This window comes from Lathamus discolor, chromosome 12, assembly GCF_037157495.1.
Source record: "Lathamus discolor isolate bLatDis1 chromosome 12, bLatDis1.hap1, whole genome shotgun sequence".
NCBI classification, from domain to species: Eukaryota; Metazoa; Chordata; class Aves; order Psittaciformes; family Psittacidae; genus Lathamus; species Lathamus discolor.
The window spans coordinates 11769513-11782731 of NC_088895.1; the positions used below are offsets into that span (position 1 = coordinate 11769513).

Below are 13219 nucleotides of genomic sequence, written 5' to 3' on the forward strand. Positions count from 1 at the left end.
TAACTGGAACAGAGAGTTACAGATCAATACATGAAAACATCTAAGACATTATTACTCTTCAGAAGTGTAAACAATCCGTCCACTGCTCCCAAACCAGGTGGCACGAGGGGTTTACTGTGGAAGGGACTGCCACCTTGACCCACTAACACCCACAGAAGAGAACAAGCTTGAGCGGACAGAGATCCACGCGTGAGGAGGACCCTGGACTCTGAGCTCACCGTGCTGCTGTCACCACCACTGTCCTCCAGACTTGGAGTCTAGAGCTTAAACATCATCCTGTGACTTTTTGTTTTAAATAACACATCCATCTTCTGTACCCCGTACGAGTATTCATTTTATGTATCTTTACATATTTATATGAAATGTCTACAACATTCAAGAATATTTCTCCATAAATTTTACCCAGAAGTACTTAAAATATTAACAAAAGTGGTTCTCTTTACATCAACATTTTTAAACCAAGCAACTGTTACAAAATCGTGAAAACCAAGGGTTACTCGTAATTGCTGCAAGTAAAACAAGGAATGCCAATGACAGGCCTTTAGCAAGACACTGGGAATATGGTTCTCCTGCAAAATAGAAAGGAAAAAGAAGTATGAACATAAGAGTGCTACATTTTAAACAACAACCCAAATGAAACAGGTTAAAGTATGTGTAGAACCTGAACACAATAATGCAGCATAAAGCAAGAAGTAAGACACTTCATACTTCTCAAACTTCCTACTTTGTGTAACTTTAGTCCCTAAAGTCATGCAGATAATAAGCATGTCAGTTGCCTCAATCCATGTAGCCCCCAGTACAGAGTCCACGTGCTTTGAGGCCCTTTGAAAGGCCAGACATTAAACCTACAGTCTCCCACAAGACACAATCCCAGCACAGTTTTACACTTCCAGTAATTACCTTTTCCAGGAGTCTAACTAAGAAATTAATGTGTTATCAAGGAAAAAATAAAACTGGCTTCTTGGACCATGCTTTCTAAAAGGGAAATTTTAACTCCCCGCCACAAAGCATCCTTTCAGACTGAACTCCACACATCTAGCAGCCAGTTCATGGCATTCCATATGGGTTATTATTTTTACCTGTGTAAAACCGTGTCACTGGATAAAAAAGTTGGGGCCAGCACACATCATCTCGATTGCAGTCAAATTCTGTCCAATAATTAGACTGAGATCTAGAAGAAAAAAACACCACCCGTAAAAGCACGTGTATTAACACCACCAACATAAAACCCAGCTGTATTAACTACAGCACCAAAGAACAGCACAAGTAGGGAAAACAAGAGAGAAAGTATCCAGGTTACAGGAAAAACAAAACTAAACCACAAACCTCTCGTTATTCTTTTGACTTTTCTCTAACAAAACCAGGAGCTTCCCTCTATTCCATTTCAGTCATTTTTAGTCATTTTGTGATGAGCATTTTCAGACAATGGATACTTTAGGAGCTGCACTCAGCACCCTTTTTCCCACTCAAGTAAACAGAAGAAGCAGAAGCTTTTCTGCTAAAACCAAACTGCAGCTTCCCAGAGTGATTTACAGCTCTTTATGTTCTTCATGTTCCTGGGGAAGACTGTCATTATCAGAAGTTTTATCTAATAAATCATTGAACCAGCCCTTCTTGCTCTCTTTATTCCACCCAGCCAAAGTAAGCAACCTTTTGATCGCTAATAACATTAAATCTGCTTAACGCAATGGGAAGTATCAGTGCTGTTACAGAAATTACCTTGTCATTGGAATGGGTGGTTGAGCTGGCACCTTAATAAACTGAACAGCAGCAGTGATGGGAAGAAGGCTGGTGTTTTCACAGGTAAGCCCACACTGGAATTGCCATATCACTGTTGAGTAACTGTAAGAATATGCATGACTATTACTTGAGGGCTGTAAATGGAAATTTAGAGCCTAAAAAGGACAAAATGAAAGGACAAAACACACAGTGTTTAAGAGGAGATTGATGATCTCTGGGTCTACATCACCATACAGGGGGAGAACTTGCCAAGTCTGGAAATGAAGTAAAATGGAACAAAGTCTTGTTTATTGGACTGGGGAGAAAGTGAAGTCTTTGTAAAGCAAAAATTGTCTGTTTCAGGAAAGAATAAAGCATTTACCACAGCCTCCAAGAGCTCTGCATTAGGGTAAGCCAGAACACAGGCCAATGCTGTCACTTCCAACATATGACAAGAAATTAAAATGTTCCGATGGAATGCCTTGCATGTATCTACTACTGGCAGGTTCTAGATTTTATTCAATACTTTGAGGTAGAAAGATTATCCACTTTGCAGTATTAATATTTTCTTCAATTTTCATTTCAGAGGAAGAAAGGCAAACCTGGTGTGATAAAGGAATCTGGGCTGCACAAATAAAAGGTGCGTAAAAAATCAGAGACAACAAAATAACGCTTTTGTTTCTAAAATTTAACCTGGATATGTGAGGCAAGCAAGGCTCAGAATGAAGCATTCACCTGTCAAATAGCCAGAGACATAACTCTACCTGATCTGCACAGCAAGAATCTCTTGCTGGGGAACCCCTTGCACTGCACCCACTTCAGCGAAGATTATGCGAATATTCAGGTTTGCAGGAATATCTGCACAAATGCCTTTGAAGATTCCAGTGCTCACATTGGTATCAGAATTAAATGGATCAAGACCTATGGAGGAGAATGGAGTTATTTAAATGCATGTATTATGGAAAACATATTTTCCATAATATTATTGCTATAGTCCAGTGAAATACTGGTAACTGTCAAACAGGAACACATACAGAAAATGTTTTCTCTCTGTAAAATGCACATAAAAGAGTATTTTATTAACAGAGAACAAAGTCATATGTGTACAGGTTCCTAGCAGAATACACATTAGTGCATTATCCGTGTACATACTGAGTTACATGTGTGCGTGTGTGCACATATATGGATGGATGAATGGATGCAGACACAAAAAAACAGTATCTTTAGGCATTTGAAGTTACAGTTTGGTTTTGAGATGCTCTATTCATCATGTGTACATATTTAGACTATCAAAAAACGCACAGACCTCACTTACGTATAATTTCCACCCAGTCATTTGGATCACTGTGACTTGAATTGTCTCTTTTTCCAATATGAGTAGCTTGTATTAATGAATTCAATTTCTCAGTCACATTTCCTCTGCGAAATGAGAATGTGAGATTAGACAAAAAAGCATATCTGTACTGTTGACCACTCTGTGTCCCAATATTATTGTACCATAAGGTCAGTTTCCTCTGAAAGATGTTATCATTCAACAAAACCAAACTTGAACTATTGAGTCATCTGTTAGGGGGAAGAAAGAGCAAAGCATTCCACCCCAACATAATCCTCATTTGAATACAGAGAGATCCAAATGAAGCCGTTATTATAATTTCCCTTTTAAAATGTGGAGAAAAACAATTCAACCTACATAGCTCACCTTAAAAGGCTGCAATCTTCATCAATTCCAACTTCTAGAGTGCACCCAGAGAGTGAATCCAGCCCAAATATAACTGGTGTATGAGTTGCTGATGTACATAAACCTCTGCCAGCTATGAAATGAAGACATCTTACTGAGCTTTCCTCTGTCAACCTTTCAATTTCTAGCTTTCAATTTTGTGCAAAAATATCAAGCAGGAGAATGCAAAACGCAGGTTGTATAATTCAAAGACGGACACAAGTTCAACTTAAACATCCCAAGAAAGCATTAGAGGCTTACCACTGACTTTCGAACAAAGGCTAGGGAATAGTCTAGAAGGAATAGTCCAGAAAAGTAATATTTGGCAGAGATTCTTAACTGAAATAAGTGAAAAAGAAAACAACCAAACAAAAAACCACGCAACAAACCAAAGCCAAAAGAAAACACCCACAACATTTTAGCATTAACTACAGCTGAAGTTGCAATCTCACAAGCCAGTACCTGGCTGCCAAATGTTTAGGCTTCCAGAAGTATCAGAAGCATTCAGATTTGCAGCTCTCACTGGCTTTCCAACTTGATAACCTAAACATAGAAGGGTAAATCCTGAGCACTGTATAAGAATCTATAAGCATTAGCATTGTTTTAATAATAAATGTCATTACTTCTGAAGTAGATGAACAGCCATTTCCATTACAGTAGAAATACGTTCACTTTAAGTAATCAATATCTATACAAAAAAAGCCTCAGAACCAACCCCAGTTATTACAATGACAATGCATTGAGACAGGAAGGTCAGGGCTAGCAACATAACATATAAACCAGATACAGCACAGTCACTGATAATAATCTGGACCGTATGAGTTCTTTTCACTTGTAAGAGGCAAAGTAAAATATCAATACCTGGATTCCCAGACAGTTCTGTTGTATTAGTGCTCTCTAAACTTAGAAATTGGACTGTGAATCTCTGGGTCAGTATTTCTGGTAAAACAAAAAATATTACTTTACTTTTAAATAAGTAAATAAGCAAAAATATGCAGTAACTTGGCATAAATTATGCTGTAAATTGGAGTAAAGTATGCTCTATGTAGGATGTAAACGTTCATCCTTCATTAGTAACACAAATAATACAAATTAATGAAAATCAGCCCCTTAAATTTTCTTTCCAGAGTCCAGGGGGAATCCTTTTGAAGTATTATAGTAAATAAGAGATTCTATCATAGAACTTTCATGCTGAAGAAAAATACCCATCAAAAACTCAGAGAAAGTTCATGATACCTCCATCACATAAGCTTCCGAGGAAGACTGTGACATTTACTTGCTCTATGTTCTTGTCTTTCCAAATGAATGCATAATGCTCCGCAAATGTTACATTTTGACATAAAACCTCAGCAGTAGGAAGACTTTCTGTCAGAAGAAAAGAAAAGGCCATAATGAAAAGCATAGAAAGCTGTGTTACTGGAGCTGAAAAAGAACATATTAAAAAGCTGCGGGAAAGCTTGGGAATTAAAATATTCCTCTTCTTGAGAATTTATTTCACTGTTAAAGTCCCATCTCATCAGGACAGTGCAACAGTACAATCCCTCAGCTTCTCAATGCTTTAACATCAGTGATTCCAGGTCCTTGTGTAGCTAAACCTCTCCAGAAGAGCCCAGCACTGGACTTCACCAGCTGATGCAGCTCTCTGCTCTCTCCCTGCTTTCATCTCATCCCTCCCAGGCAGCCCTCACTGCCCAGAAAAATGCATTAGCTTGGATTCCATTAGTTTAATTTGTGCTGCATTATCCTCCCACTGAGTGGGAACCACTGTTCTACATCAAATAATTGCTTCACTGGCTGACAAAGGCCCTTCAAAAGGCCTTTTTTGTAACAAGAGGTTACAAACCAGACACATGTCTATCTGCTTACACTGTCCATCCCACTTCTGTGTTATTCTTTGGGATTTTCTTTTTAAAGCTTTGTGTCTTTGGGGTTTTGTTTGTTTAGACTTTTTTCTTCTCAATAATTACTTTAATATAAGCTAAAGGATCTTATTTCTTAACCAACTTTAAATGAAGTTAGGGTAAATTAAGTACTTGCTGCTTCAGAGTAAGCAAAACAGTTTACTTCTTGAGTATACAATAACACATAAGATACCTCCTAATTGCAGCAGACATTCTAGGCATCAAAATAATCTATTTCTTACACAGTCCAGGTTAGGTAAGAAACATTAAATGGAAGACACATACCGCTTTCAGTGATGAATTTGCCAGTGTCAGTGATGTTCCTATAGACAACATTTTGTTGGATGAAGTCTGAGAATGAAAAACAAATGCTACAGTATTCCTGACTAATGAGACAGACACACTGTTTTCACATCCCAAGTGGAATCCTTGTTATAACAATGAGTAGAAAACTATCTAGAAAATTAATACTGGTAAAAGACCAAGGCAGCTCTGTATTTTGAGAGCACAGTTATCTCTGTGACTACAAAGGTAATAGAGATGAACAAAATCAGACAATGACATCAAATACATTATTTTCATGCTGGTAATCATCTCAAACTGCAGAATGACACTTCATAAGTATATGCTTTCATAATGTAGACAGTAACCACTTCTCACTAATTCTAAAATGATGATACTGCACCCTCTTGACAGGAAAAGGGCTCTGCAACAGTCTGAAAATAGCGGGAGGGATGCTGTTCTGTCACCTCAGACCATAACCAGTATGAGTCACCAGAAACAGATAAATGGAAAACAAAAGCCAATCCCACTATTTCTTATATCCTAAATCTTCAGAAACAGAGTGACAGCTGATAGATGGTCATCAGAAACAGACCATCCCCAAATGCTGAACTACAGCCACCAAGTAACAGAGATACGTAGCTACCATGTCAAGCCCTTGGGTTTGCTCTGTTCTAGCAGCTCTGAGAAACATAAACCCCATTTCTGTTCAGGTTTATGCAGCATACCTCCAGTACCACTGTTTATCCTCACGTCATGGGGCAGTCCTTCCTCATAAGATGCTAGACTGGTAAGGCATCTGACATCAAAGTCCTGGAGGTATGCCACAGGGGCATTTACAACACACTGTCCAGCCATGGATTGCTGCAGGTGGTTCAACAGAAATAAGGACATTGGACATTGCTCCAGCCTCTTGCTTTTCATTTGAAGACTGTTAGTGAAATGATAAGTCATAAACTATTAATTGGGATGCTAAGCTTGCTGTTACCTCTTGCAGTAATTAAGACATGATTTTGGGAGATGAACAGGGAGATCAGGAAGGATAATGTTTACTTTCAATAATGATTTTGGGCCTTTTTAGGTTTAAAGAAATATATTCCTCCACTTGAAACAGCAAGTTGCAGAATCTGGTTACAAAGCCATAAGGAGTGTGATATACAGAGAGTATCAAACAAAGAGAAATCAAAATATCATAAACACAAAGAGATTACCTGGGGAATGGTAAAATACTCATTTTCTTCTGCCATAATTGGATCTCCTTGACTGTAACCAGTGAAAAGTTTCCCAGGAGAAGTTTGCAACGGGATCTTAAATGAAGGAACTTTGGGTGCAGAACTGCAAGCAAGTTAAAAAATTAAACCTCTATCTCACACCAATAAATATACATCTGCTTTCATGTCCCATGTTTTCATACAGTACCAATGATATTTCTCCATTTGCATTTAAAGTTCACGTCCTAACATTCTAATTTCAAAGTAACTTTCATTATAAAACCAGCTTCTATTTTCAGTAACATGCTTAATGCATGTGTTGAGAAAATAAATTCCTTCAGACTTACACAGAGCCATGATAGAAGTAGCCAAGAAATGGTGTGTTGTTAAGAGAAGACTGTACACAAAGGAATGGAAACCAATCAGGGATGTATTCCATTGACTGAGAAGAGCACAGCTGATCAAAAGGTGGGTTTACATCCCCACCAAACACTCCAGTGAAACATGATTCACTGAATAACTGCTTCAAGTCTGGTGAACACTCCTGAAAGGGAAAAGGAAGGTCACTGTAGCACAGTAACTGCATTACCATAGGCACTATAGCCATACTTGAAGGTGAATCAAACCAATTTTGAAGAGAAAGGTCATATTTACTGTTAGAAACACTGGAATAGCCAAAACAAGCCCTCTAGCCCTATCTAGTCTGAATCCCATTCAGAACCTCTCTCCCCCCCCAGGCTATAGAAAGAACCTAGAAATTTTAAACACTTCAAAGTTTAATATGAAATAAGTACCAGGTCACAGCAACAACGAACATCACAAGCTCCAGCTGTCAAGTCACAAGGACAAGAGCCCAAGGGCTGGAACACCTGGTTTGGGATGATAATGGCATTTTCTGTAAAAGAATTAAAAAAGAAGAAGATAAAATCAGATTAGATGGACAGAAATCCAAATAGACCACGTGCACTGCAATTTATTCTGTGTACAAACCTTCTGTTGAATTCCATTGATGATTATTCACCATCTCTTACTGCCGCCCAAAATCAAATGTATTCTTTTTTTTTCATATTTAGAGGAAAAGAACAACCAAAATGCCATTTCTCCTTTAGCACATCTAAACACTCACCTGACACGCTTCCTGTAAAGGAAGAGTTGGCATATATTTCAGCTTGAACCAGGAGATGCGCCAATATCACTGAGTCACGGCAAGCTAAAACCTGGAGCGTTTCGACCACACAAAGAGGTGCTGTGCAGCAGTCAGTGGCATTTGGCAAACACAGCTGCAGATTTCTAGACAAGCTGATAGTCAGTTTGGAAATGCTCTGGAAGAAATGCAAAATCAGGTTTGACAGCTTTGGTGGCTTGTATTCAATTACTCTTATTTAGACCACTCTTTAGCTTCTGAAAGAGAAGTTTTCACTTCACTGGGGTTTGTCAGCACTACAACGCAATGATATGCTTCCTATACAAAATTGGATATTGAGAGCGGACTGACAAAGGGTCTGCTACTGAGATATGCAAATAGAGAGAGGATATGAACTGTGCACAGAACTTTGAGGCACGCACAGAGATTGTTACCACAGAAATCACATGTTCTAAAGAACAGAACAAATACTGAAAAGTGAGTTTCAGTTTTTACAGCCTCCTTCAGCTGAAAACTAGATAACTACAGAGCTGATAAAATCCCTACGGAATTATATACAACATAACACTGAAGACAAGCCTAATCAATACAGATGTTCCAGAGCTCATGCTGTTTAAAAGGATTGCTTTTTATTTCTATTATCTCTTTCCAGCAGATCTGAAACAGTCTCAAATGCTACAGACAACCAGGAAGTACAGGCAATTCCGGAGACAAGGAAGGCAAGAAGAAACCAGCACCAAAGCGGCACCTCAGCAAACTACAGGAAGGGCACACACACAGAGGCAAGACATTCAAACTGAGTTGTTGGTACGTTAACATTTTGCCAGTGGTTCATTAGCCCCTTACTATATAATAGTCCAGTCCTTCCCATTTTAGGCAAGAATCGGTATTTTACATACCATACCACGTGTTACGTTCAAATTCCAGTCACCAGCGCTTTCACTTCCATTGCAATTGGCGAGTTGCAATATTCCTATATCAAAATGAAAAGCATTCCACTGTCATTTTGACCAGGCTGGGCAATCAGTAGCACATTTAAACTCTTCTTGTGCCTTCAAGTAGGCAGATTCTCAGGCCCAGCTGACAAGGAGTCAACAGAAGACTAAGGGCTTCATCAGCAAAGTCCTTTGGAGTTCCTATTTCAGTAAGTATCAAAGCACTCAAGTGCATTTCTCCAGTAATTTTAGTGTCAGGAGATATGAATAAGTCAAACATTTATTTACACACTGCTGGGGGAGGGGTGTTCTTACCTGTCTCTTCATCTCTAGGGCTTAAATATATGGAAAAATTAACAGCTGAAGAATTTCCAAGAAATAACAAACTGACTCTGGGCCCTGACATATGGATAAATGAAGGCTGAAAGACTGAAAGAAGAGAGAGAGAAGCAAGTCTTTACACATGTTAAGTGAAAAAGGTAACATTTGCAAAACATATTTACATCTTACCTCCTATACTGTATATTGTCACAAATAGAACAAAACTATCTCGTGATGCTCAATGCAGGCCTGTATCTGCATTCATAGAACAAAACTATCTCGTGATGCTCAATGCAGGCCTGTATCTGCATTCATAGAACAAAACTATCTCGTGATGCTCAATGCAGGCCTGTATCTGCATTCACACAACAAAACTATCTCGTGCTGCCCAGTGCAGGCCTGTATCTGCATTCATGCAGTGCCAGAGCACTGGGCTCACTGTAGCTTTCTGTCCCACAAGTTCACAACTGCCAAGATGCTCAGTAAATCCTCATTAGAACAACTTTACGGCAGGAGGCTGCAGCTCTTCCCGGCCCACACAGATACACACGGGACAGACAACACTGTATTTAGCATTTCTTGCTGACTTCAGTTTACACTTTCGATCCTTGCAGCTATGAACGGTATGGGGGCTGTACCTCTATTAGGTGTGATGGGCTTGCTGCACACTAATGCCCTCCGCACGTGGGCAGTTTCACGCGCAGGGCTCCAAGCTGAGTTCCACTACAATCTCCTTTACAGGCCGTACCAGGGCTGACAGGGCCAGCATGAACGGCTCCATCTTCCCCCCCCCCCCGACCCCTTCCCCACACCCTGCCCGCCCTTTTACCCCCCTTCCCTCAGCAGTTCCGCGGCCCTGACGCGCTGCACCCACCGGGGTCCCCAGCGCGCTGCCCGGTGCGGGGCTCCGCCAGCAGCGCCAGCAGCGCCGAGAGCAAAGCAGCCTCCATGGCGCCTAAGGAGGGCCCCTCCACGGCGCCGGCTCCCTCCCGGCCGCCATCTTGCGGCGCCCGCGCGGCTCCATGGCAACGGACGGGGCGGGACGGGGCCACCGGCGGAGCGCATTGGGCGGGCGGGGGCACGGCTCGCCCCTCACGGCAGGGAATTTCTGGTAGAATGGCACCAGCTGGGAGTGGCTAAAAAACCTTCCCAGGGAGCGCGGCGAACAGAGCCGGCAAACAGAGAGCGTCGAGGCAGAGGGTCGAGGCAGTTTGCGCGGCAGTTCGAGCGGGCAGGCGAGCGGGCAGGGAAGCGTTCCAACCGCCTCATCGAGAGGACTCGCCTGGAGTACAGGAGGGGGAAGGAGTGCTGAGGGACGTAGACGGATTGATTGACCAGATAGATCATGGTTACAACACGATCGAAAGCTGTAGTGAGCACTAATGTGGGTATCCAGACTGAGCCTTCCTGCACACATGCAGCTGTGCAGGTCTCTGGCTGCAGCGAATGCCTGAGCCTGGCACTTGTATTGGAGGGAGCCAGTGACACTGCTTGTGTTCGCTGTGAGCAAATAAATGACCTGCTCAGGCAGGTGGCTGAACTGAGGGAGGAGGTAGAAAGGTTGAGAGCCATTAGAGAGTGTGAAAGTGAAATAGATTGGTGGAACCACACCCTAAGGCAAGGGCAGAGGGAAGTGGTTCAACAAGATATGGATCCCCTTCCCTCCTACCATCAGACAGAAGGAGAGAGCTTAATGGACAAGGATGGATGGAGGGAGGTTCCTCCTCGGAGAGGTAAGCGAAAACCCTCACAATCCCTTCCTCCCTCCCAGTTGCCCTTGAATAACAGGTATGAGGTCTTGGAAATTCAGGGCCAGGTGAATGGAGATGGTGAGGCAAATCTATCTAGTGAGTCACCCAGGGCTAGTCACTCACCCACATGCCTCAGAACTTCCCCAACCAAGAAGAAAAGAAGAGTAATTGTGGTGGGTGACTCCCTTCTGAGGGGAACAGAAGGGCCCATTTGTCGACCGGATCCACCACACAGGGAGGTCTGCTGCCTGCCTGGGGCTCGGATTAGAGATGTTAAAAAGAAGCTCTCTGAACTGGTGCAGCCGTCTGACTACTACCCACTGCTGGTTTTTCAGGTTGGCAGTGACGAAATTATTACGAGGAACGTAAGGGCAATGAAGAGAGACTACAGGGCCCTGGGACGGCTGGTTAAAGGGTCTGGAGCGCAAGTGGTGTTTGCCTCCATACCTGTTGCAAGCGAGGGTGAAGGGATATATAAGAAGACTCTGCAGGTTAATGTATGGCTACGTGACTGGTGCCAAAGGCAGGGGTTTGGGTTTTTCAGTCACGGGCTGCTGTATGGGACACCTGGTTTGCTGGTGACAGGCGGGATACACCAGTCCCAGAGAAAAAAAAGGGTTTTGGGGCAGGAGTTAGCAGGGCTTATTGACAGGGCTTTAAACTAGTTAGGAAGGGGGGAGGGGATTTAACTGGGCCTGTTGGGGACAAGCCCAAGAGGAACATGCTAGGGATTGAAGGATGGCGGGCTAAGGAGGACTATCAATCTCTTGTTTCACTTGTGGGAAAGGATAGCTCCTTAGACCCTGTCCCGCAGGGGAAAAAGAGTACTAGGACTGGCTCCCTGAAATGCCTGTACACCAATGCACGCAGCATGGGGAATAAACAGGAGGAGTTAGAAGTCTGTGTGCGGGCTAAAGGTTATGATCTAGTGGCGATTACAGAGACATGGTGGGACAGTTCACATGACTGGAATGTGGTCATGGATGGCTATGTCCTTTTTAGGAAAGATAGGTCAGCGAAGCGAGGTGGTGGAGTTGCTCTTTACGTGAGAGAGCAACTAGAATGTATTGAGTTCTGTCCGGGGTCGGATGAGGAGCAAGTGGAATGTCTGTGGGTACGAATCAAGGGGCTGACTGGCACGGGTGATACAGTTGTGGGGGTCTATTACAGACCTCCTGATCAGCACGAAGGAGTTGATGAGGCTTTCTACAGGCAACTGGAAGTAGCCTCGCGACTACATGCCTTAGTCGTCGTGGGGGACTTTAATTACCCCGATATTTGCTGGAAGACTCACACAGCCAGTCATTCACAGTCTAGGAGGTTCCTCGAGTGCATTGATGATAATTTCTTAATGCAAATGGTGGACGTACCAACTAGGGGAGCAGCGCTGCTAGATTTAGTACTCGCCAACAAGGAGGGTTTGGTCGAAGTGGTGACGGTCAATGGCAGCCTTGGCTGCAGTGACCATGAGATGGTGGAGTTTAGGATCCTGTGTGGGAGGAATAGAATACCTAGCAAAGCCACAGTTCTGGATTTCCGAAGGGCCAACTTTGGCCTCTTCAGTCAACTGCTAAGGGAAGTCTCATGGGAAAGTGTACTAGGCGGTAAAGGGGCTCAAGATAGTTGGTTAGCATTCAAGGACCGCTTCTTCCAAGCTCAGGATCGGAGCGTCCCAATGAGTAGGAAGTCAAGTAAGGGATCTAGGAGACCGGCGTGGTTAAACAAGGAGCTGCTGGGCAAACTCAAGTGGAAAAGGAGAATCTATGGATTATGGAAGGAGGGGCTGGCCGCTTGGGAGGAATATAGGACAGTTGTTAGAGGATGTAGGGAGGCAATTAGGACAGCTAAGGCCTCCTTGGAACTCAATCTTGCTAGTCGGGTTAAAGACAATAGAAAGGGCTTCTTCAAATACATAGCAAATAAAACTAAAACAAGAGGCAATATAGGCCCACTGCTGAACGAAGTGGGTACCCTGGAGACAGAGGATATAAAGAAGGCAGAGGTGCTGAATGCCTTCTTTGCCTCTGTCTTTACTCCTGCAGACTCTCCCCGAGGGCCCCGGATTTCTATAGCCCCAGAAGGAGTCAGGACAAAGGAGGAGTTTGCTTTGGTAGATGAGGATTGGGTTAGGGATCAGCTGTGCAAACTGGACATCTGTAAATCGATGGGTCCGGATGGAATGCACCCACGGGTGCTGAGGGAGCTGGCGGAGGTCATTGCTAGGCCACTTTCCATCAT

At 42.8% G+C, this 13219-nt stretch overlaps 1 protein-coding gene and 1 long non-coding RNA gene across 2 annotated transcripts; one reads left to right on the top strand and one right to left on the bottom strand.

The window, feature by feature from the left end:
- Positions 1-309: 309 nt before the first annotated feature.
- Positions 310-10315, bottom strand: TCTN2 (tectonic family member 2). The gene is made up of 18 exons (XM_065692744.1): positions 10105-10315; positions 9225-9338; positions 8874-8947; positions 7957-8152; positions 7625-7725; positions 7178-7374; positions 6831-6954; positions 6348-6483; positions 5623-5688; positions 4673-4801; positions 4298-4375; positions 3899-3979; positions 3419-3530; positions 3035-3138; positions 2484-2640; positions 1720-1842; positions 1080-1171; positions 310-569 (listed from the first exon to the last, which is right to left on the bottom strand). The coding sequence occupies exons 1-18, from the start codon at positions 10178-10180 to the stop codon at positions 454-456; spliced, it is 2076 nt and encodes a 691-aa protein (XP_065548816.1). The 5' UTR covers positions 10181-10315; the 3' UTR covers positions 310-453.
- Positions 8468-9416, top strand: LOC136021007 (uncharacterized). The gene is made up of 3 exons (XR_010615632.1): positions 8468-8781; positions 9034-9118; positions 9243-9416. It is a non-coding gene; the product is annotated as an uncharacterized LOC136021007 (long non-coding RNA).
- Positions 10316-13219: the final 2904 nt, after the last annotated feature.